General features: G+C 45.4%; 1 protein-coding gene across 5 annotated transcripts in view; it reads right to left on the reverse strand.

Annotated features, from left to right (window-relative positions):
• Nucleotides 1-23,989, reverse strand: part of TAOK3 (TAO kinase 3) — a 150,767-nt gene that overhangs the window by 9,050 nt on the left and 117,728 nt on the right. For all 5 annotated transcript variants that reach the window (XM_006027368.3, XM_025208559.1, XM_025208560.1 and 2 more), the window contains 4 exons: nucleotides 15,475-15,609; nucleotides 4,348-4,584; nucleotides 3,615-3,743; nucleotides 2,626-2,829 (listed from right to left, as the gene is read on the reverse strand). In XM_006027368.3, the coding sequence (XP_006027430.1) occupies nucleotides 2,626-2,829; nucleotides 3,615-3,743; nucleotides 4,348-4,584; nucleotides 15,475-15,609 (705 nt within the window). The remainder of the gene's footprint in view (nucleotides 1-2,625; nucleotides 2,830-3,614; nucleotides 3,744-4,347; nucleotides 4,585-15,474; nucleotides 15,610-23,989) is intronic.

Here is a 23,989-nt window from a genome sequence, read left to right on the forward strand (position 1 = left end):
ACCTGGAAATATGAATGCCAGCTGTGATAGCTTTAAGATAGGAAAAGAAAAGTAAGCTCAGGACTCATCTACTGCAGGGAAATCTGTATTGCCAAGTGTGCAATGCTTAAACTTAACTGAACTACATCTGATGGCCAAGGTTGCTGTCCAAGACACTCAGATCCTTCCACACTTATCTGAAGGAATCTAATGGATTTCCATCTACTTCCAGAAGGAGTGAGAACTTCCATAATAACTGCAGTGATTTTCCTGTTGAAATGCAGTTACCAAAATTGAAATGTAGTTACCAACATTTTCAAAAAGAACAGTCATTTTGGGTGCTAAAGATGAAAAGCCATAAAAGAGCCAAACTTAAATACATGGTCATGTACTGTTCTTTCTACAGGACCTCTGTCCTCTTCAGTGCGGAGGCCAGAATTGTTCTGGGAATGAAGGGAATTGCAGAGAAAGAATGCCTGCGTGGCTAAGACACTTTAATACTGTTGTGTATAACTCAATTCCATCCCTGCATCTACCATAGACCTAGCATATAACAGAAGGTAAGACACTCAAATCAGAGTTCTTCAGAAGTGTCAACTACATTTTGATTATTTTCCAAGATGCCCAACCTGAGACCTAGGTCTAATCTGCAGAAATTCTAAGCATTCATAGCTAAAGATGTAGTCAAGGCAAGCTGTGCTTTGAGCATGAAATGCTCAAATCCTAAGTACTGTGGAAAACTGGGTCCAAAGTGGTTCAAATGGACACCCAAAATTAGTGGCAACTTCTGATCTTCCCTCTTTGTACCTCAATATCCCAGCTGTAAAACAGAGATAAAACAACACCAACTCATTACACAGACATGCTGTAAAAGGTGAATTCATGTTTGTGAAGCACTTAGGTACTGTACTGATGAATGTCAGAGGGGAATTTAAAGACATAAGAAAGCACCATACATTCTGTGCCCCCAGTGAAGCAGGGATCCCATAGTATGGGATCATTTAAAGACTATTACAATGCTTACAAACAAGGTGGCTGAACTAAAGATTGTACAAGCAACCTTTATTTCTAGCATTTCCTAGTTTTTGAGCACTTCACTTTGCAACCTTCAATACTGTTCTTTTACTGCTGCTAGTGTATAACCTACATACATATATTTTTGGCTAAGTGACTGTTCTTAAGACGTCCACCTGGATAAAATACAGCCACATAAACTTTAGCTGTGGTCTACGTTCTCCTTTGTGTATCACCAGGTCTAACATGAACACCCTTGCAGAGGTTGGCAATATAGCAGCTGGGTTTTTCAAGTCTCCCACAAGAAGAGTCTGGTAGGCTCATTCAACAAATACAATGCCAGGGGGACCCAATGATTGCTCACACTCAGGATGGCTGGCCCTACTTGACCTGGGAGGAACCTTGTGCCGAGTACAGTAATTACTTATGGAAAATTAATTCAAGGAAAGCATTTCATGTATTTTTCTCTCTCTGTGCAACTTAACAAGCAGAAACAAGAAGATCCAGTACCACGGAACCACTCAATGCTCCATGCATCACTGGCTTTTACACCCTCCTGCACAGTTTGAGAAGCAAGGCTTTAAGGACCTGAAATCATTCAAAGGTAAAGCTGTTTGAAGAGGTATTTAATAGGGGTGCACTGATAGAGATTTTTGCAGCTGCTACCGATTGGGGATTTTTAAGGAGGCATATCGACTGATACTGATCCGATTTGTGATACCCAGCCTGGCAGCGTGGAGAGCTGCCTCTAGCTGGTAAGTCTGGTGTGGTGGGAGGGGAGGGAAGGGGCTGGTGGGGGCAGATCAAGGTCCCTGCAGGGAGGAAGGATGCGAGACTGGGGCTGGGGCCAAGCCCAGCTGGGTCAGGGCAGGCATGGCACAGAGCTATGGCTCATCTGAGGGATGTGGGGGGGCTGGGCCGGCAGCTCCCACTCCTGTGCGCCGCTCATCCAGGAGGACGGGGGGGCGGGCGCATGTGCCCCCAGTTCTGTGTGGGGTGGGCTGGAGCTGGGGCTGCACCAAGCTCTTCCTGGCGGGGCAGGGCTCCGCTGCGAAGGGACTACAGCGAATTTGCGGCTGCAACCCACCCCCACCCCGTAGCCCCCTTCCCAGCGCAGCCCCACCCTGCCAGGAAGAGCCTGGAGCAGCCCCGGCCCCAGTGCACTCCGCCCTGCACAGATCTGAGGGCACATCCCCCCCAGACGAGCGGTGGGAGCCGCTGCAAGAGCAGGCAACTGCTGGACAAGCATCTGGGAGCTGCTGGTCCAGCAGAGTGGTGTGCAATGGTGGGAGCCCCACCCTCTGTGCGCCCCCCAGACAAGCCGCGGCTATGTGCCTGCCGCAACTGGGCAGCGCTTGCCTCAGCCCCATGCCTCCCTCCCCATGGGGGCCTTGATCTGCCTCCCGACTCCCCTTCCACCACACCGGACTTACCAGCTGGAGGCAGCTCTCCATGCTGCTGGGCTGTGTTCCTCACCAACTGTACGGCTGTGTGCATGCACAGGCCATTTACTGACCAAATTATCAGCCTGATATGGCTGATTTCCGATACAATAAATGTTCTTTATAATCAGTGCCGATCCAGTATTGGACCGATGTATCGGTGCACCTCTAGTATTTAAGAGTGACGCACCTCCCGAATGTTCTGCTGCTCCATCTCATGCCTCTTAATCATTGTTTTCCGCTTGAAGAATCGGCAGTTTTTGTCGTAGTATAGTCTCTGCTGGCTGAGAAGATGTGCCTCCTCTTCAGCCTGTGTGTGCTGCAGGTTCTCTTTGTGTTTGGATATCCTCTCCTGCTTCTCTTTCTTCGGTGTGCTGTGGTCCTCATTCATCTCCTGCACATACACAACAAATGAGCAAACAGATGTCTTCTTATGATCAGGGGGACACAGAACTGGAAGGGATTTATGTCCTAGAGTCCAGTCTTCCTTCCAAGGAGGAGAATGAACAAAAATCCTTGGCTCCTGACCTTGAACACAGAACACTTAATAATCACATACATACATTTAATTTATTCCAGTGGGCCATAAGCACATGCTCAAGCACTTCACTGAATTGAGGCCATAAAGGGGCTTTTCTTCTGTTCTCGCTGGCTATCCCTTTTCTCCCCATTTATTTCAACTGTCAACTGAAGTCTTTGCTCTGAGGGGGTGGGTGTCCTACACATGCAGTTTTGGGGTTGGGTTAATGTAGGCAGGTCATTACTTTGATTTTGCTAAGCAGTTGCAAGACACCTGGATACCAGTTGACTGATCTCTCATAAACAGCTTAAAACAGAGACTTATGACCAATCTGGTGCTTTTCAGGGGAGGGAGAAAGTACAGAGGAATTCTGCAGAAGCTCACAATTCCTCTATCACCCTATTACAGGCCCAGCTTTATGGCAATACACCCTCCTAAAGCCCACTGATATCAAGAACATTAATATGTCACTTCATAATGATGCTTGGTGCACTCAGGTCTTGATCTCACTCTCCATTTATCCGGGAGCTGGGAGTTCAATTTGCATCACCATCTGGCTGCATCCACTAAACCCACGGGATCACCCAAGTTTATCAAAAACAAAGTCTGACCCATGCTTGTGCCACATTCTTTTGGCTCTAGGAACACAGTGGTCTTGCCTCTTTAATCTTTTCCTTGCAAAGCTTGTACTGCTTCTTCTGACTTTCTAAAAAGTTTGCCAGGTCTTTCTTCTGCTGAGCCAAAATCTGTTGCTGGAATTTCTTCTCATCTGCTGCAGCTGCCTTTGCCTGGGAGAGGGGGAGGGTGGTTAGGGAGTGAGGAAGAACAAAATCCATCATAAATCAATCTCCCAATTGTGTATTCTGTCTGTCCTTCTCCCACTCTGTGGCAGAACAAGGTCCTAGCCCATCAGCATTCAACTGCATGAAAGTGTACTGTAAAAATTTAACACCTACATGCATTTAAGAGTTTCTTCATGTTTCCTGTCTCTTCCACCAAAACCACAACTGGATGGGAAAAGTTCATTTTCTTGGCTTACCTGTCACATTTTGTATACATGAGGATTTTTCAATGGCATTTCACACTGGGAAGAGGACAGGTTAGGGCATCACAAATTTCTCTGCCCTTCCCAATTTTCACATCTCAATTATGGGCTAGAAGGACCTCCTTTCAGCCCAGCAATACTGTCAGTCAGTGTCAACTGGGGCATCCCTATATCAGGAACTAAACTAAGACATATTATCTTGTTTTGCCAAATAAATACATACAATTAGTCAAGGTGGCTCCCAGAGAATGACACTGCATAGGTCCCAGAGTGCCCATCTAAAACTATGGCCAGACAGCCTTTTCCTGAAGATCTGTTGAACTGCTCTCTTCAGTCATATAACTTACCTCCTTCTCCATCACAGCCACTTGCTTCTTGGCCAGCTTCTCCAGCTCGATGGACGAGTTGTTGGCATGTGTCTCCACCTCCTTCTGCAGCTTGAGGCGGTGCTCGTCCATCTCGGCCTTCAACTTGTTTTCCAGGGCGATCAGCTGCTTCTGGTGCTGGCGCCGCATCCGCTTATATCCTGACATCTGTTCCCGCAACTCGTTCTCCTGCTCATGCTCATGGATCTGTCTTGTAACCTGACGGGATTGAAAGGGAATCAGTCATTAAACAGGCTTCTTCTACAGTTACTCACCTGCAGAGCAGACTCACTGCTTGACTGTGCTATCACCAGCCAGCTCCTAGGGAACACTGTTCCCAGTTTTTACAGCAAGAGCTGTTCTTTAAAGTCACAGACCATGCAACTCTGAGGAATAATCTGGGCCATGAGTTCTTCTCCAATAGGGTGGAGCCAAGGTTTTTTCCCCCCACTTCACTAAGGATTTTAAATGCATCTGCAGCAAGGAATGATCCAAACTTCATAAGGATGAGACGCTTCTTGATTAATAAATACTGCAGTCATAAGACTTAGGGCAGTCTTTTAAACGTAAAGCAATCTTCAACATTCCTGGGAGCAAGGCTTATAAAATGGTGACCATATGGGAAGGGAATCCACAGCCCCGACTTACTTGCTTTGGCCCCATTTTAACCCCTTTTAGAAGGCTTATTTCTCATTCCAGGTTTCCTCACAAAGCTTGTAAGATGGCAGGCTGACACTGTATTCCCACTGTGTACCCACACCCACTCCCTCCCCAAACCCTAATGTACTGTAAGAAATATTAGGATCATCCAGGTTATCCATTTTCCTTATTAAAATACCCCCTGCACTGATGGTTTGTACTGAAGACTGCTAGTCATCATGTTCCCGACTCTCACAGGATGCATGGTGGAAACTCTGTATCTGGCCATCTTCATATTATTTTCTTCATATTACCAGTAGGATCCCCCCTGCTTTTTCTCCCTAGTAGTGACTGCAATAGCCTTACATTTGTCTTTCTGGATTGCTCATGAACAAAGTTAAACTTTGTTGTCAAAGTTATCTTCTGCTTCCAAGGAATGCCAAGGCCCCGTTCCTACCATTGTTCCATTGACAATCCACAGAGGGAAACCTCTCTGTTCTCAGGTTCCTGAGACCAACACATGTGGGAGTGAGAATTGCTTTATTAGCAGAGCTGCTAGGTATACCATGCTGGTTAAGGAACACTCCTACTGCTGGACCCACATGCTTCTGGCTAAGAAGGCACCATTCTGTAACTGATCAGTATTAATGAGGATCATGAGGTCTAAGCAGATTATAAACACTGTTCAGCTGAAACAAAGTCATAGTTTTTGCATTGATTTCCATGCTCTAATTGTATACACAAGGAGAAATAAGAGTTCTGTTATGCCTGGACTGCTAAGGAGAAAATGCCAATTAAAGGAGAGCACTGTTAAGGACCAAAGTTATCTTCATCTTGGTAACAGTGATCACAGGTTTCCTACCAAAAACATAACTAAATTTACAGAATGCTCTCTAAAGTTAGACCCCTAGCTTGCAGGATGCACAGGATCAGAGGCTGGAGCCCTAGGTATAGGCTTCAAATCCACATCTTGGAGCACAAAGTTGTGCTCAGACCTTTGAGGGGGATTAAGGAATCTTCCTGAAGTCACATTTCTTCCCACGCCCAGTGACAGCTTTTCCTGCCATAGAGTAGATCCTGCCCACCCTGTTCAAGTGTCTGCCATACCACAAACAGGAAAAGAAGTGTAATCCACAGCACTAGCACTACTATTAGGATGCATTAAGACAACATTCAAAACCAAGTAAGACTGGATGGCATGCACTTTGGTGGCACACGTTGCTTGATGGCACAGATTCTAACAGAAATATATCGTTATCTCCTGTTATTAAACAGCAAGCAGAGGCAAACCCAGCAGTCTAAGACAACTAGATGACAAGAGGCAGCAATCATTTAGGAACCATCTCAGTCAATATAACAGTATGAATTAGACAAGACAACTGAGAGGTCATCGGGAGCAGCATATCTGGCACAGACTGAAACCCTGACAGTTGTATGCTCCAATTCATCCTAGACCATTTACCAGAGCTGGAAGGTACTTTTTTCCCTCTTGGCATATGAAGAGCAGGTCTGGATGGAACAGCAGAAAGACTAGTGAAAGGTCAGTAGTGGACTGAGGACAGTTAGTGACACATCATTATGCATCCCCAATAGAAGTAGAGCCACAGGCCCAGACTAACTAGAGAAAAAGAATAATGGACAAGGTTGCAGAAAATAGGCTACCACCACTACCTCAGAAAATAAATTAAGCACATTTAATTCCAATGAATGCATTCAGCCAGACCAACTGCATCGGACTTCATTACTCAGAAGAATTTGTGGCTGTTAAAGCCAACCTGTTACAGATAAATATCCCATCTAAGAGAAACTGCGACGCAGAAAGTATCTGTCATTTGTAAATGATTTCAGGGTATAATTCTGACTCGTCATATTCCTGCAGAACAAGAGCAGGGAGCAAAAATGAATGGTGATGTGACAAGCAGCAGCCTTCAAATACACGTGACAGCCTTCAAAGACTGATGATGAAACAGGTTAAGTATCAGTCCCACACAAGATTGTAAGAATGGTGGAGGAAGGAAAGTGACAACACACGTTAACACCATCTTTGTCTATGCCTAAAAAAGTATCAGAGCAAGGAGTACTAGGCATAGCTGGTATTTACTGGTACGAACTTGCAACTCTCAGTCAAGTTTAGCAACAGATGCACAATTTGCACAACAACACAGTAACTTCACGTTACATTTTTATAGGTCACCAGGTACTTCACAATATCTTGACTGGTTCCTCAGGGATGAGGGGAGTTGGAGCTGAAAGAAGCAGCACTTTCACTGACACAATTCTTCTTGGATGTCCCCAACAGCAGAGTCACTCGTGTGTCAGTCACTCATGCAGATGAGCTAGACTAGTGCAAAGCTTTTGAAAGGGAGGGAAGGAGCAAGAGAACAATACAGATCATGGAGAATCCCATTTGGAAAGCTGCCAACCCAAACACCACAACTACTGCAGTATAGGAAGTGAGTGAAAAGATGGGATTCTCCAAATTCCAACCCAAATTGTTGCAATGAACTCTCCAGCTGCAAAGTTACTGAATATTAAGTGAGCTTTCATTTCTCCTGTTTATATTGGCCTCTGTTCTGATGCTGTACTAGTTATTTAAAGAAGTCCATTCACTGAAGTGGCTTCTGAGGTGGGAAGGATGCTGCATCTCTCAAGAGTACAGGAGAGAGCACTGGCTTTCAGTGTAGTTGATCTCATCAGCACATGCCTGCTGACCCTCATTTTCTTCACTATACAGTTTTGGCTTGGTTTACTTCTTTTCCTTACATGGAGACTCCCAAATCATATCATGATTCGGTTACACAACCAGCAATATGAGGGCTTCATTTTAACTTCATATTTCTATTCAAGGCTCTTTGTTCTTTGGCTTCTCCCATAGAGATGTGTAACTTGGCTCACATTTACATTATGTTCCAGATCAGATTATCTCCTTAACATAATTTTTTTTTAAACTTTAAAAAAACATCACTGTCTTTTTTCTTTAGCTTCCAGCTGGGGCATTTTCCATCCATTCATGTTCTTCCCTCTACATTTTTAGGATCCAATTTAAAACAAGGTCCTTTATATAGTTGGTTTGAATTAGGTGCTTTGGAAATTGTTACAATCTTCTAACATATTTCATATCCTGTCATAAGGTGTCTGAGAAACGATTTATAAATTTCAGAAGTAATAACAGTTTCATCTGATTTCTGAAAAGTCATTCTGAAGTACACAAATCACACGCAAGGCAAAAATGGTCAAGAGCAGAACCTCCATGTTACGTTCTGTGCAACGTACTCTATCGTAGAACCTCCAAAGCCTCGGCTGTTTGAGTCCAAAATCTTATGTTGTTGAGCAAGTCATATAGCATAGCGTAGAGGTAGGGAGTTATATTAATAAAGAGAATAATGAAGCAGCATTGGAACCTCTTAGATTTAATCTTTCTTGAAGTCCTATGGCCATTGTCGATGCACTGTGCACTAACCTGCAAGGTAAAATCTGAATTTCATATAGTCAAAGCACAATCTTCCCAGTAAGAGTGCTGAGATAAGTGGATATAACAATCCTTTCAGTCATCTCACTCCAGTTTTTTGGTCAACATTGTGACAGAGAAAGCTATTAAGGGAGAGGAGCATGGAGCTTTGTGGGCATGGGACCATTTTCTTTTATTCTCTACGTTGTCCTACTTGCCCCTCTTATTTTTTCCCCCCCATTTTCTTCCCTTCCTAATTCTTCTACCTCATTTCCCCCTGTGCCCTGCCATACCTTTGCTATCTATTCCCCTTCCTTTATTTTGTTCTGCTTGCTTTAATTTCTAATTAAAATTACAATGAATACTCAATTTTCTTTCTATTTAGCAATATTCATTTTTGTTTATTTTTTTAACTTTGCCTCTTCATTATTCTCTATCTACCTTGGCTTGTCTTGCTTGTCTTTGGGAAATGGACTGACATTTAATAAATTTTTAAAAGATCCCATGTTAAGTGTGGAGATATTAGACACCATTAGATAATAAAAATACTAACATTATGACAGAATTTACCGAGGATAACTCTTCTCTTGACATGCTTCCAGCCACAGCAGAAGACAAGGAGACACTAAGAAGCCAAAGGGAAAACAAAAAGAACATCTGCATCCCGGATCACTGGACAGACACAGAACAGTAGGCTCCATGGACCTCTTGTAGAATTAAGCGACTATTCAGCACATCAATGCTACAGAATTAGCCAATCACTGTAATCTCTAATTCAGACAGATGAATGAAGCTGTCCTCCTCCAAATCTGAAGGAAATGTCTACTTCCTGGTTAATTTGCAGTAGCAAGTGGATGAAATTGAATGAAACGAGGGTTAAGCATTGAATATGGACAGACTAATATCAGAAGGCTAGTGCCGACATGCACTCTGATGAGATGTCATGGCCTCATGATGGAACCCATGATGACGGAAAAGTGTCAAGGATTACTGCAGAGAAGTTTGAGGGAGTTTTAGTGACTGATATTTGCAATGAAATTTTGAACCGGTCTGATGTCCTTGGATGAAGGCACTAAAGTACCTAAACACAATCCCACAGATTATCATGAAATAGGGCAGATAACTGAATTCACTGCAAAATTACTTCCCAAATGACCCTTGTCAAAAAAAAATCCCAGGACTCTTTAGACCATAACATACTAGAAGATTTTGAAGCTCTATGCTGAAAGAAACAGAGAGCATCTGTCAGGACATCTGCAGAACTAAACATCTGCATAAAATACACAACTTTCACCAATATGTGACATTTCCTGCTTCTTGTTTCTTGGGTATCTCCCTCCAACCTGCTCAGCCCAGACACCAGATCCATTTTGCCCAGAGGGCCATGCCCACCTCTCACATCTACAGCAGTTAACAAGCAAACAGGACCTACTACACCCTTTTCCAGAAACTTCAAATTGGCTGCTAGGGCTTGGGAAAACACTGGCAGCCTCTCACAACGAGAGAAAGGATTGTGAGATGACAGTGAAAGAAGATGGAACAAACTGAGTATTTTTTGGCTCAGGGCTTGGACTTATTATTGGCTTGGCGATTCTGTCAAGAGAAAGAGCAGCTATGTGGACAGAATACCAAGTATTTTCAGAGTCGGGAGACGGTGTCAATTCAAATATACCACAGTTTAGGGGCTGACTGGCCTGATACTGTTTTAGTGACCATACCCACTAATACTGCCTTCAGGAATCTGAAGTCCCAGAGTGACAGTACACGATTACTTCGTTAGCATCTTGATTCCAAACAGAATGCAATGGAATCAACAATGCTCAAGCCACCTTCTCACTTCTTCAGCAGCAACGCTCAAAAAGCTGTGGAGAGTGAGTGAACATCAAGGGAGGCTCATGAAGTTACCAGAGAAAAGGGTCAAGGCTAAAACACAATTTATATATGGTTAATACCCAAACCTGTCCAATCTCTACATATATAGATTTGACAGACACTCCCCTGCTGCCTGGCATTATTTATCAGCAAGCAGCATATCCTGTATTCTGTCCAGGCAACCTGCACTGGCTTTTCATGCTCCAGAACAGAGCTTCTCCAATGGTAGCATGAGGACCACTAAGGGGCTGCAAAGCACATGCTTCACAATCTACGGAGAAGGGGCTGGGTACAGGACACTAGCTACTAAACTGCATGAGAACAGCAAGTATGCACAAACCTTTCTCAGTGTTACTGCTCTGTGTAAGTGGGACTATCATTACCACAGGGACAGTACATGGGGAAACGGTCTGCGTAATGACCAATGAGAAAGAAGATGGTTTAGGAGACCCATGCTGTTAAATCATGGCCCAGACCATGACCACACTCAAATGCCCCTGCTTCAGGAGATGACTAAAATCCCCCTTCAGAGGAGCACTGACTTCATCACACTTGCTTGAATATTGGTACTTACTATTGTTACAAGTAACACCTATGCGTCACTGAAAGCCATCAGAGAAAAAAAAAAATACATGTTTTCACAGCTTGTGTGTTTTTTGGGTAGCCCGTTTCTCGGTTTCACCTTTGAAGTCATTCCACTTCCCTCACTGAGTGTGTGGTGTCTTCACACCACAAGAAGGTAGAAAAAATATTTCAAATCATTTGCAAAGTGTGACTGTAAACCACAAAACTTAGCATGGGGTTCATGAGCAGGGGAACTAACCCAAACCACTTCTAACTCATGTCTGGAAGTAGAGTGTACTTCAACTCATCATGTCCTTTTAGAAACTCAAGACTATGACATAGGTGTGTGCTGCAGTGATGACCACTTTCAGCCAGGAAGGGCTCAGAGATCACAGATACTGCATTCCTGACTTCAGCCAGCAAGGCTGGCTATTAAACACAGTGTGAAACTGACCCTCCTCTAAGTTGAGCTAGTGCTGCCCATCTTTCAGGCAGAGACTGTTCAGTGAATCTCGCAGGCAAAGTAATGCTTATTTTCATACAGTCTTTCATTCAGGAAGATTCCTGCGACTTGCGTAGCATAAATGTGGTCCACAACCCTTCACAATCCTATTGGATGTTACAGTTTACTCAACATTACTCTCTCTACTGAACAATCTTGCTGGGACTGTTGGGCAGCACTCAGAAATAAACTGATGGGCAGTTAAGAGGGCAGCAGGAAGTGCCATGGGAACTTTAGCATCCTGGCAGAGAGGACCTCATTATTAAAGGTATTGTGTGACATGAAAATTAAGGGAACTAGAAGACCACAGAAGTGTTGTTTTCTGAACCAACAGTTCCAGGGATGCTGTACATTTCAAACTAATCCTTGGTTCCCCCTCTCCAGCAATAATGACCCTTCCTTCTTTACACCTGCCCTAACATTGTCTGGAGACAAGGAATGTGATGAATCTCTTCTCCAAAATAGTAGTAATTGCAACTATAGTACCATATATTTCCTAAAAGGGATTACATGTATTATTCAAGTGGGGGCCAACCTGTTTTGGTAAGCATGCTACACATTAAGCCCCCTCAAGTGCTATTCCAAATCCCTTCCCCTGCCTGATCTGCTTTCTACCCAATCTGCTGCTCTGTTTTCTGCTCCCTACCCTATATGCCAGGGGTGGGCAAAATATGGCTCACAGGCTGGATTTGGCCTGCCAAGGCATTTTGTCCAGGCTGCAGTGGGTGCATTGGCCCCAACTGACCCAGGGGAGTGAGGCTAGTCCTGCTGTCACCTGGTATGCAGCAAGGCTGGGGCAGTACGGCAGCCAGACTCTGTTTCTTGATAGCCCCAGTAGTGGCTCCTTCTGGCTGCCGCTGCCAGCCCCAGCCCCACTGCCCAGGCACCCCAGCCCACCTGCCCCACACCCACCGCTGGGAGAGCGGGCAAGTTCTCTATGGAGACAGGCAGGGATCTGTGTGGGCAGGGGGCTGGGATGGGGCGTGGGGACCGGAATCTGGGAGTGGGCTGGGGGGACAGGGTCAGGGATTGGGATTGCAGGGTGGTGACAGCACAGGGCTGGGGCCCAGGGCAGAGCCACAATCTGCTGCCTGCACTTTGCTGCAACAGGCACCAGTTCTTCAAGTGAGGGCATGCAGGGAGTGGATTGTAGCTCTGTCCTGAGCCCTGGCCCTACACTGTCATTACCCTGTGATCCCCAGCCCCTTCTGTTCCCAGATGCAGCTCCCTGCCTGGCTGTGGCCCCATCCCATCCACCTGCCTGTGTGGGTCATGGCTGGTCTTTGGTTCAGGGCAGTGTTGTGATCTGCTCCCTGCACGTCCCTGCCAGCAGAACCAGTGGCCATCGCAGGGTCTGTGGGGATCATGGCTCTACCCTGGGCCCCACACTGTCATTGCCCCATGATCCCAATCCCAGCTCTGGCCCTGGCCCCGCCTGCCTGTCCTGCTTCTGGAAGCTGCTCCTTGCCCCATGGCCCCATCCCAGCTACCCAGCCACATGCAGAAGACACTCAGGGAGTTTTGGTGAGCTGTTACAGGTGGGGAAATGCTGACCTGGCATGCAACAGCTCACTAAGACTCCCTAAGTGGCCCTCTAGATAAAATAATTGTTCACCCCTGCTATACGCCCTGTGCTGCCTCCACTCTCCCTAGTCTGCCACATGCAACACACAGAGGATGCCCATGCCACGGGTTGGTCACCCTTGTGTTACTGAATCGAAGAGTCACTGTCATAAATTAACTCCCTCCCTCCTCCAAGTATTCTGGGTGTAATGAAATGAAATGTCAGTCTCTAGAAGATCACAATTACCCAAGTATGGGACTAGTCTGGCAAACCTGAGGAGATACTTTTATAGGGAAGTGTTTTTTTGTCTTTTTCTTCATATCAGGACAAAGGTGAAACAATACCGCCTTCTCTTATAAACTGCTATTGTGTGTGTAACCAATGGGTACGATCATTGTTAGAGCCTCCTCCCAGATGACATCTGGATATCCATATTCTGCAGCTATTTTCCCCCTACAGCCCCAACTAGGCTTTGCCTCAGAAATATGCTCCATGGACAACACAGAAGTAAATAAAAATTCCCAGGAGAGTCACTTTTCTATCCAAACTAGTAACCCCTTTAACTCTATAGTACATTGGTCAGTTCAGCAGAGGAGCTCTAGCAAATCAGCACCCTAGTGAGCCAGGTAGATCTAGTCTCATCTCCACAGGACTCTGCCATATGATTGAGAGTGATGTGGGGTCACCAGCTTCCCTGGCCAGAGTAGCTCAAGGAACCAGAGGAGCAACACAATTCATATATTTCTTTGAGCACCCTCTGCTGCTTGAGAGAGGTGCCCAAGAGTTTCTCCATCATCCTAGGATAGCCTGGTTGTTCAGGCAGCTCAATAAACAAATATATCCCCTAGAGACTAAGAATTATGGCTTCTGATATTGGAGACAAGGTCAAGTGTGGGGTGGCCAACTGGGGGCAAAAACCATTAAGGTGCCAGGCAAAGATGCAACTTCATTCTCTCTCTGTCTCTCACCCCATCCCCCAAGTTGCTTATCATTTCTTCCTTGCCGTCAACTTGGCTGAAGAAATGGTATTCTATTACTATTTATTTGTTCAATAGACTACTGAGTTGACAGCACACATGTGTGCACATGCATGTGCACATAAGTGAGCACATACACCTGCACAGCCAGAAGCATGTGGAAAAGGGGTTGGTTTTTTTGTTGTTTTTTTAGGAAATCTGAGATTCTACTGGGACAGGAATCCTGGCAGAAAAGCATCTACTGCACCCATTTCTAGGTCACTCTTTAAATTTGGGGTGCAGGGGAAAAAAAGATTGAGCTTTACAAAAAATACACCTGGGAGAAGAGAAACTCAAATGCCCTGCCCCAGATACAGGCCAACATGGAGCACAGGCAGTAGCGTAAATCCCACTGCTTCATTCTGGGCTTCAGCAACAGCAGAGAAAATGTGAAGCTACCATCCGCTGCCTTTCTCCTCTCTACTCCACTGACAGACTACCTCTGCTTACACACACTTCCTTCTCCTGTGCTGTTCAAAGCTCTGGAGCGGTGAAGGGGAATGAGGAAATGGTGGTAAGGGGAATCATTCAGATGCACAATAAAACAAAAAGGGGGAGGGTTCTCTGTTGTAATTTCTGGGTTGGCCTAGGATGATGTCATAATAGGCAGCAAATGCAATGGCCAAACAGTGGATACTGTGTAAGTCTCCCTTGCCCATGTGACCTCTAATAGCAGTTGTGCTGAAATATTTAAGATTGCAATTATTTTCAATTTAGCAGCCCATTTTCCCCCTTGTGAAGCAGTTGTTTCTTACAGATACCTCCTGAGAAGGTGGTTACAGATTTCAGGCTGTGTGCATGCAAAAGATGTGGGGGGAGGAGGCAACACAACTAACTCTTCCGGCACACACCCCTTTCGCTACTACAAAGGCATCTATAGCAATCACATTTGCAATAGTACAAATCTGGACTGATCCTACCCATCCCCCCTCCACCCTCCTCTTTGTAAAACACAGCCCCGCGGTTAGCCCTCGCTCATTTATTGGAGCCAGGCAATGCTTCATGAGGTTGAATGGAAAAATAAAATGCAGTGAATAGTTTGAAATGAAATAAATGAATGAGATGTATAGCTGGTAATTCAGCCTGAGGAGGCAATGATCTGATTTTGCAATGATGAAATGCCATCAACCTATGAATTCTTTTTTTTGTGTGTGTGTTTTTTAAGAAATATGTATGCATACATTTTATACACATGCAAATCAATACACACATTTTTTTAAGGTGGAATACTATTAAGAGACAACTGATGCAATACAGGAAAAACATTGTAAAGAACTACATCCTTAAACATGTTTAATTTTATATAGGCTAGAAATAACCCCGGGTGTGGTGAATCCCCCTCCCCCCAAGCTTTTTGCACATTCCATGCACAGAGCTAAAAATCTCTTTCTGTGCAAAATCTAGTTGCTATGCCAACAAAAAAAGAGGGAGAGAGAAAGAGAGAAAAATTGACCCCTTCCCAGCCAGACAGAGAGAAAGAAGGGGGCTGGGGGGGGCTGCTTACCAAAGATGCTGATTTGATTGTGGCAAAGCGCTCTCGGTTCCGGTAGTGGAGGGCCTGATTCTGGACTGACTGGGTAGGCCGCAGCTCAGGCCTGCGATCCCTGTGGCCCACCTCATCCCTTATAAATACATGATCCTGCAGAAATGGATAAAAACAAGGAGAAAGTCCAGCTGTGCTCTTTCCTCGCCGGCTGCCTCTCTCTCACCCCTCTTTCTGCACAAGCACTGCTGTTTGAAATGCATAGTTTAGCTCTCTGCTAGCCCCTGCAGCTCCCACAGTACAAAATGAATAAGCAACACATTGCAGCCTTCAGTTAGGAATGTCAGCTGATCGCTAGTGGGATGCCTTCTGAATCCCTGGCAGATTTTTTTTTTTAAACCTCCAGAATTACATATGTGCAAAAAAGAAGAATCAAAAGCACAAAGCAATGCAGAGCAGGCAGAGTCTTCAGAAAGGTTTGCTTAAAGAGCTGCAACCAAATAATCCCTTTAAAAACGTGATTTCCATGTCTAGCAAGGAGGATGCTGTTCCCTTTCAACACAAGAGCAAGATTTTGCCTCATTCCCTTTCAAGAGCTGCTTTTCCTTAATTTGATCGTTTGGCTTGCAGTTGCTATCTGTTCCGGTGAATGATCATTCTGCCTGAGAGCACTGCAGGCTTGGTGAGACCAGCTTCCCTGTCTTGTGCTGGGAAGGTTCGGTGACCACTCAGGGATCCTGCTTTCCAGTCATGATCGTACACAGTTCTAGCACTTTCTCTCCACAGCCTCACAAAGGATTTTTTTTTTTTTTTATTTAAAGCAACAGCTCACAGCTTTAACATAACTGGCTTTTTTTCTATAACCTCACTCTTGCTAACTGTCAAAGAATTTGGAACCGGCGACGGTACACATGCTACACATGCGCACTAAGCACTGCAACAAAAACCTGCCGCCTTTTATCAGTCACACAAAATATATGCCTTGACCAGATGGGTCTGCGAAAGACCATTCCTGTTGTCCTGACCAGATGGGCCTGGAAAAGGCCATCCCTATGAACTTGTTATGATAAATGGCTCCAAAGGTGACTTCCAAAAGAAGAAACATTTTCCAACCGTCTGCTCCCAGCTTGGTACTACCAGGCACAGCCTGCACAGGACTTACTTTTGCAAAAGCTACTTCTATTGCTCTGACCAGTGCAGATTCAAAGCGGGGAGCAGTGCCAAGTACGGAGCTGCCAACTTTTCTTAAAGCTCCAGCTCTTCAAGTCAAGAGAGATAACGAGAACTTTGTTCTTCATAAAAAAGTGAAACACTCAGTCCTTATGGGTGTGGAGTAGAGTCTGAACACGTGAAGCATGAAGGCTCACACAACACAGCACACAGAACCCCCTCCCCCCAATTAAAAAAACAAAACAAAAAAAACCTCTTGATCACGGGAGGCCTCAACTTGGTACAGGCAACATTACACATGGCCACAGACATTTTTATTTTAAGCAGCTTATGTTCTAGACTGGGGTTTTTAGCAAGGTCAGAAAACATACTGCTAAGAACACCCACTCTTCTACATTACAATTTCCACCATTGCTACAATGGAGGTAGGAACTTGCATAGAAAAAAATCTAGAGCCAAGAGGGTGGTACTTTCTCCCTCACCCTGAAGGAAGGAAAATAGCCTTTGCTTTATAACCATGTTTATCCCTATCCCATGCAGATTCAAGCACTTCCACGATTATTGTGTGAAATAGTCTGCATCAGAAAAAGAAATGATAGAAAATCTTTACGAATCGCATGCTACTAACAAGGGGCCTTGAGCCAACACTGTTCCTGGTGTCCCTGTACCCTGCATTGACCTTTGGCAAGGTGAGAGGAATGGCCAGGATTGTGACAGAACAGTTCACAATGGTTCCTGGATAACTATTCAGGCAAGAGGAAAGATGCTGTCAGTCAGTTACTTCTAAACTAGTGGTCACCAACCCGGGGATCCCAATCTACAGGTAGATCCCAGAGCCTCTTTTGGTAGATCCTGGGCTAGGGGGAGCTAGGCGTGTGCACATGCGCACACCCACCACCCCCAGCAGGTCAATCTATGGTGGAGAGAGGGGGCAGGGGCCAGATCAAGGCCCCCCACAGTGAATGGCTGACCATGCAGCCCAACCAGAATCAGGGGAAATTAAGTGGGACTCCAGCCTGGCCAGGTGGTGGGAGGACTGGAGCCCAGAGAGGTTCCTCCAAGGGCATGGGAGGGCTTCCTCCCATCTCTGTGGGAGTGGAGGCAACAGAAGCGGACACCGCTGTGCCTTGAGCCCTGCTGCAAGCTGGCCACGTGCAGGCATGGCTCAGCTCAGCAGCGGGGACTCACATCAGGGTGGCCTCAGCCCAGCCGTGCCTGGGAAGATCTGATCATCCAGGAGCATGTGGGGGGCGGTTCCTGCCACTGGGCACAGTCCAGCAGAGGCCCCAGGGGTCCGTGCCCCCGGGGCCTCTGCCAGACTGTGCCCAGCAGTGGAAGCCCGCCTCCCCCAGTGCACCCCTGGACCACAGACACTTCCAGACCCAGCTGGGCCAGGGCCCAACGCCACATTCCTCTGGCTGCCAGGCGGGTGCGGCTCAGTGCAGTCACGGCACAGAAGTGGGACCAGGACACGCCCTGGTCCAGGGCACGTGGGGCAGGGGGCATGTGGTAGATCCTGGGGTGCCTTTTAGTTCCAAAAACTGATCTTCACCATAAAAAGGTTGGAGACCACTGTTCTAAAACATGAGATGTATTAAGTAGTGGAGAGAAAGTGGGGAGAAGGAGGGTATAAAAGAACAATGCCTCTTAGAATGGATCTGTGTAGGCCATGCTGTACACACTGTTTTAATTGTAATTGTTGGCATTATTACTGCTGGGTATCATTTTGGATTACTATTACTTCTGAAGGTGGGTAACATTACTGAAGTAAGGCTGTTTTTAAACTCTCAACTGTGTGTGCGTGCATGTGCCCGAGAGGGGAGACCTACCGTTTGTATATGCGCTTGACTGAAACATGGATCCCAGTCATTGCTCAAATATAGCAAGATTAAATATTTAATTTCAAGACTCTCAGCTAAACTGGAGTCTTGTGACTTCACTGGGAGCATACTGATCCTGTGAATCTTTGGGGTATTATGGTTTAGCCAGCAGAAGTAATAGAGGTATTTATAAGATGGTACTGATAGGAAATACCACAACGTTCCCAAGCAGAAGGACTGGCCATTAAAGTTAGTTATGTCTACTTGAGTTTCAGTTTGGAATCGTCTAAAGGCACATTCTAGATGCCTTCTGGAGTTCTCCACAAAGCAACATCACAACTAGATTTCACACAGGTGAGAGGCAGGAGTGAGACAAAATGAAAGTCACCTAACAGAAAACCCCCCTAGCAACCATGTTTGCCTCCTTTTGGTTAAGAGGTTCATGTTCTCAATTCAGAGTGCTGGCATGCAGCAGGTTAAAGTGAGGTGATTCTCCAGTCGATCAAGGGCACAGAGAAACCTTTTACATGAGGGCAGACTTTGGGGAGCCTGGTATAATGGAAAAGGCAAGTAGAAGATGCAAATATTTACCTATACTAGAACTGCCTGTGCCACTTGTATGGTCTGCAACCCCATCATAGCAGATCCTCTAGCTCATCCTGTATTTACTCAAATGTAAGGCAAGGTTTTTTTCACCCCAGACAGCATGGAAAAAAAACCTCCTCAACTTACATTCACATAAAGGGAAACCTCATTAAATACACTGTCTATTAATAAACTGCTGCCAAAAGCAGCATGTGCTCAGTAATGGAAATAAGCTATGAACTAGATTAAATGCAGCCAACACAAAACACATGGCCCACGCCCCACAAACATACTGACAGGAATTTAGTACCCATTGAGTGTAGTCCTTCTCAGCACCAACTCTTTTTCAAGTCATGGTGAGCCACTATATTGAATACATTTTTACTTCCTCTTCATTCCCACAGCTGAGCTGTGCCGTGCCTTTCTTTCCCATTTCCAATAATTTCTGGGGTTTTTTTTTTTTTAGCCAGCCTTAAATGTTTGACAAACATTACCAAACAGGCTTCCAAACAGTTCACCCAGCATCCCCCTGTCAATCATTCTCTCAACCTGTTGCTTATGATTAACGTGGCCCTACCCTCCATAAGGTGAAGCTTGATCAAGCTGTCTTATGTCTCATCTGCATAAAAATTTTTGGAGGATCCCAGGACTCATGACAAAAACACCCAGTTCCAGTTACGAGTGTGTGTGTGGAGGGGTCTAATTAGCACATGGATGCTTTGTATGGGAAGGGGTGGCATATCTGTAGTACACACATACTGAGCAGTGCTGAGCTATGGGGTCACCATGGCTTCAAACACTATTGACCCTGCTGGGGCCCAGCCCAATGAACTGTATGGTAAATAATGAGCCTTTTGGCTTTGGTCTAATGTCATGCATATTTTGTACTGTGGAAGACCAGGAACTTGCTCACAAACAGGCACACAAACCTCCCAGTCAAGGACTGTATTAGAGTCGGCCCAAGTGAGATGTCCTGGTATTACAAGAAGATAGCAGAAGAGGATGGGAAAGATGGCGGACATCACATGGAACAGAGGGAACTGGCATAGACTTTTCAGACACAAGCTCTTCTAAGAGAGTAACAAGGCAGTGATGACAACAAATATGAAAATGAATGAAAGGACTGAACAAGCAGAAGGGGGATTTGGGAAGGGCATGGGGGGAAAGGACTGAGGTAATGCTTTGCATAACTGTGATGATTTCAAGAGGACAGTGATGAATGCATGGGTACGTAGGTATGCAGGAGTGCGGGTGCACGGTGCAGTCCTTGTAATGGGACTAAAAATGATGCGACTGTAAAGGTGTGTTTTTGGACTGTCAAGTAAACCATAGTGCTCAAAGGACAACTTGTTAGAGGTACAGATTTTTATACAGATTGAACAATAGATATAATTATTATATATCTATCAATCTGTCTGTCTATCGATAAATAGAAATAAATAAATATTTTTGCAAAAAAAAGGAGGAATTGTATATAAAGCAAGTACAAAAGTGTTGCTTAAGAGTGTGTTTATGGAGTACCTGTGCTAAAACTTCCTGCAGTTTAAAAAGAAGTTAAAATGAATGAATTCTGGAAGAACAAAGTCTATAGATATCCATTACTTATATGCAAATTACTATAGGCATGCTTATCTCAAAGTCAATGGTTGAAAATTTGCCCCTTACTTCCATGTGCCCAGGGAAAGCAGGGTGTGACAGTAAAGGGAGGTGGAAAGAGTAAGGGGGGTGTGTGTGTGTGTGTGTGTGTGTGTGTGTGTGGGGTGTGTGTGTGTGTGTAACAACCCCCAGTAATTAGGTTTGATATATGGAAAAATTATGATAGAATATCATATTAGAATTTATATAATATATAACATTATCTATCTATCTATCTATCTATCTAATCTTACAATATTGTATATTTATAAACTTTCCATATATCAGATCTAATTATTGGGGAGTTGTCTTACATTTGAGTAAATATGGCATTTCTCCTCACCGTATTCCTGGGATGAAAAAATAATTTGCCACAGAGCAACCTTTTATTTCCCAAAATATCAAGAAGTCATCATGGAGCAATGACTTCACCCAGACAGTTTGGTTATCTGTATTTCTCCCTCAAGGAATAAGCAAGCAAATCCTTCAGATCCTCTAAGCTAGGGCGGGCAAACTCCAACCCACGGCCAGATCCGGCCCACCAGGCAATTTCATCCGGCCTGTGGGTGGGTGGCCACCAATTAATCATATTTGGCCCAGCTCACGGATAGCCCTGCTCCGCTCCACTCTGCATAGAGCTGTGCCCTGCCCACTCCCACTGGGGGAATGTGCTGTGCTCCCACCCTTGTGTGCAGGAGGGCCCCAGCCCTCGTCCTGGCCAGCACACAGCTTCCAGGTAGGCCTGTTGCTATGCTGCTGCTGTAGCCACTCAGGGAACTGCTCAGGTCCCCCAGCCTCCAGCAGCTCCTCCTTGTGTCTGTGCTGCAGCACTCTGGGCAGCAGGTAGAGAGGAGCCTGGAGCGGGAGCCCCACGCTCAGCAGGGCGGCGGGACTCCTCTCTGCTCATGTGCAGCTCCTGGGGACTCGTGCGCCACCAGGGAGAAGCCCCACACAGTCTTCCCCGCTGCCACATGCAGTTCCTGCACTTTGCAGGAAGTGGTGGGGAGCCCCGTGTGATGGATCCAGGCTGGTTCCTTTCTCTGCTTCCCAGCAGAGTCCAGGGCACTACATGTGGTGGAAGGAAATGGGGCCAGGCCACCAGCTCCATTGCGCTGGGGTCCCTCACGTGGTGCGTGACTCTGGCTGTGTCCTGGGAGCTGTGCACCAGGATGGAGAGGGGGGCGTGTGTGTGTGTGTGTGTGGGGGGGCTCCCACACACACCCCACCACACCCCCTCACCAACCCACAACCACACCTTCCCCCACACACAACCAAACCCTTCACCCACCCACACCCCCAAACACAACACCCACCCACACATACACCACATTCTCCCCGACATCTCCGCGCACACACCCACACTCCCCACACACCTCCAGACCTTCACTCCCCCACAACCCATCTCACACACATCCAGCCCCCCAACCACACCTCTCACACAATATACAAGAGTAAGGCATTATTTTGAGCTATTATGTAATCACCTCTATATATTCACTACACAGCCACATGTAAATAAGGACAAAAATATATTTTAAAATAATATTGTAATACCTTATAATAGAGGTTTGATTTTTGGTATAGAATTTGTTTTCTTTTCTGGTTCCAAGATGGCAACGCCCTCCCACCCTCGCAAAGGAGTACTTCTGGGGGCAAGGGGCAGGACTTCTGGTGGCCAAGGTTGGGGGTTAGGCGGGTTCCCAGTCCCAAGATAGCGACCAGGGGGTGGGGCACCAGTCAAGGGGCAGGGCTACCTTTGCAGCCCTTGACAGGTCACCAAAACTCATGAAGTGCCCCTCCAGCCAAAATAATTGCTCACCCCTGCTCTAAGTGCTGGATGCTTTAGGAGTAAAACCATGTCCTTGCATCTGCTGGTTTAACCTCTGTGGATTCCTCTGTGCACAAGGATCTCCTGGCAGAATCTAGCCAAGTGTCCAGAGAACAGTTTCTTGAGACATGAATATAATAAATGCTTTCAACAGCCCTTTCTTGACTTAGATGAGGAGCACGGTAATTAATTTGCAACCAAGCAAGCAAAAGGATTGGAAGTTTAATGACTAGAAAACCTGCAGCAGACAAAAAACCAGGGACTGTCCTTGGAATGCCTGGATCTGGGGCCAACTCCTATCTCCTGCCAATTCAGCAGTATATAGGAATCTGCTGTTCTCTCTCAAGCAACATCATGTGAGCTACAAGGGCAAGCATTTTAACGAAGAACTATCAGGCTGGCAAGAAAAAAAAATACAGCTAATCTTTAGAGTTGCCAAGACTAACAGGTCAGATGGAAGGTAGATAGAAGGATTGGTTAAGAGAAGTGAGAATGGGGAGGTACTACTCTTCCTCCGATCCAGCATACACTGAAGGACAAAACTAAGTTACTGAAACAGAGGTCTAGCAATATGCTGAACAGATATCTGCAGACTGTATAGGACATTGGTCTAGAATCACTCCGGTTACCACAGCACCCTTGGGTGCCTTGAGATCCATTCAAGGGTGCCACACAATGTTTGTATTGTTAAGTGTGCACAGATACACCCAGAGATTTCAAATAGGAATCCACTGTGTTAAAGACATTTTCTTTAGTAGAAGAATTGCTCTATTAATTTTTCTGTAGTCAAAAAAAGCAAAACCCAAAAATGTAAGAGCTGGCATTTTCTGAAGGGGTGCCTCAAGTCTAACAAGGGGTGCCTCGAGTGTAAAAAGGTTGAGAGCCACTGGTTTAGGGTTTTATTTCACAGAAGTTTAAGAATAATCCCAGCAATTTATTAGTTTTCAGCTGCCCAAGATCAGCCTGTAACCCCTATAGCTGGACTTTTAAGAAAAACAGGATGTTAAACCAACCTCTGCCACAGGGTCAACTGGACTTTGGATCCAAACACTCCAGCGTTAGGCAAATATCAATCTGAAACTATCCCACCCAGCCCCAAACTGGTAGTCCAGGGCCTTTCCCAGGTTTTTTCTAGTAATGAATCCTCCATCTTGTTCTATATTCCCTTCAGTGGAGGACCTTTGCCTTGTCAAAAGAATTTATGCTGTAATTATTATTCCCTTTGGAGGAAATGTATTAAATATCTGTGAAGACGTTATATTGCTAAATACAACTAAATGCCAATGGGAAATGGGTGCTTAACTCCTGTACGTTTTAATAAAAATCAGTCTGATGGTGTTACACTTTAAACTATATCCTCCGAGAGTATCCCTTGGGAGCAAGTAGAGAGAACTGGTGAACTGGGATGGAGATTATTTTGAAGCAATCAAATAATCTTGGTGCAGCAAGCTTTATTTAAGGGGGAAAAGACCTCATGCTCATGTATAAGGTAATCATC

This window comes from Alligator sinensis, unplaced genomic scaffold (assembly GCF_000455745.1).
Source record: "Alligator sinensis unplaced genomic scaffold, ASM45574v1 scaffold692_1, whole genome shotgun sequence".
NCBI lineage: Eukaryota > Metazoa > Chordata > Crocodylia > Alligatoridae > Alligator > Alligator sinensis.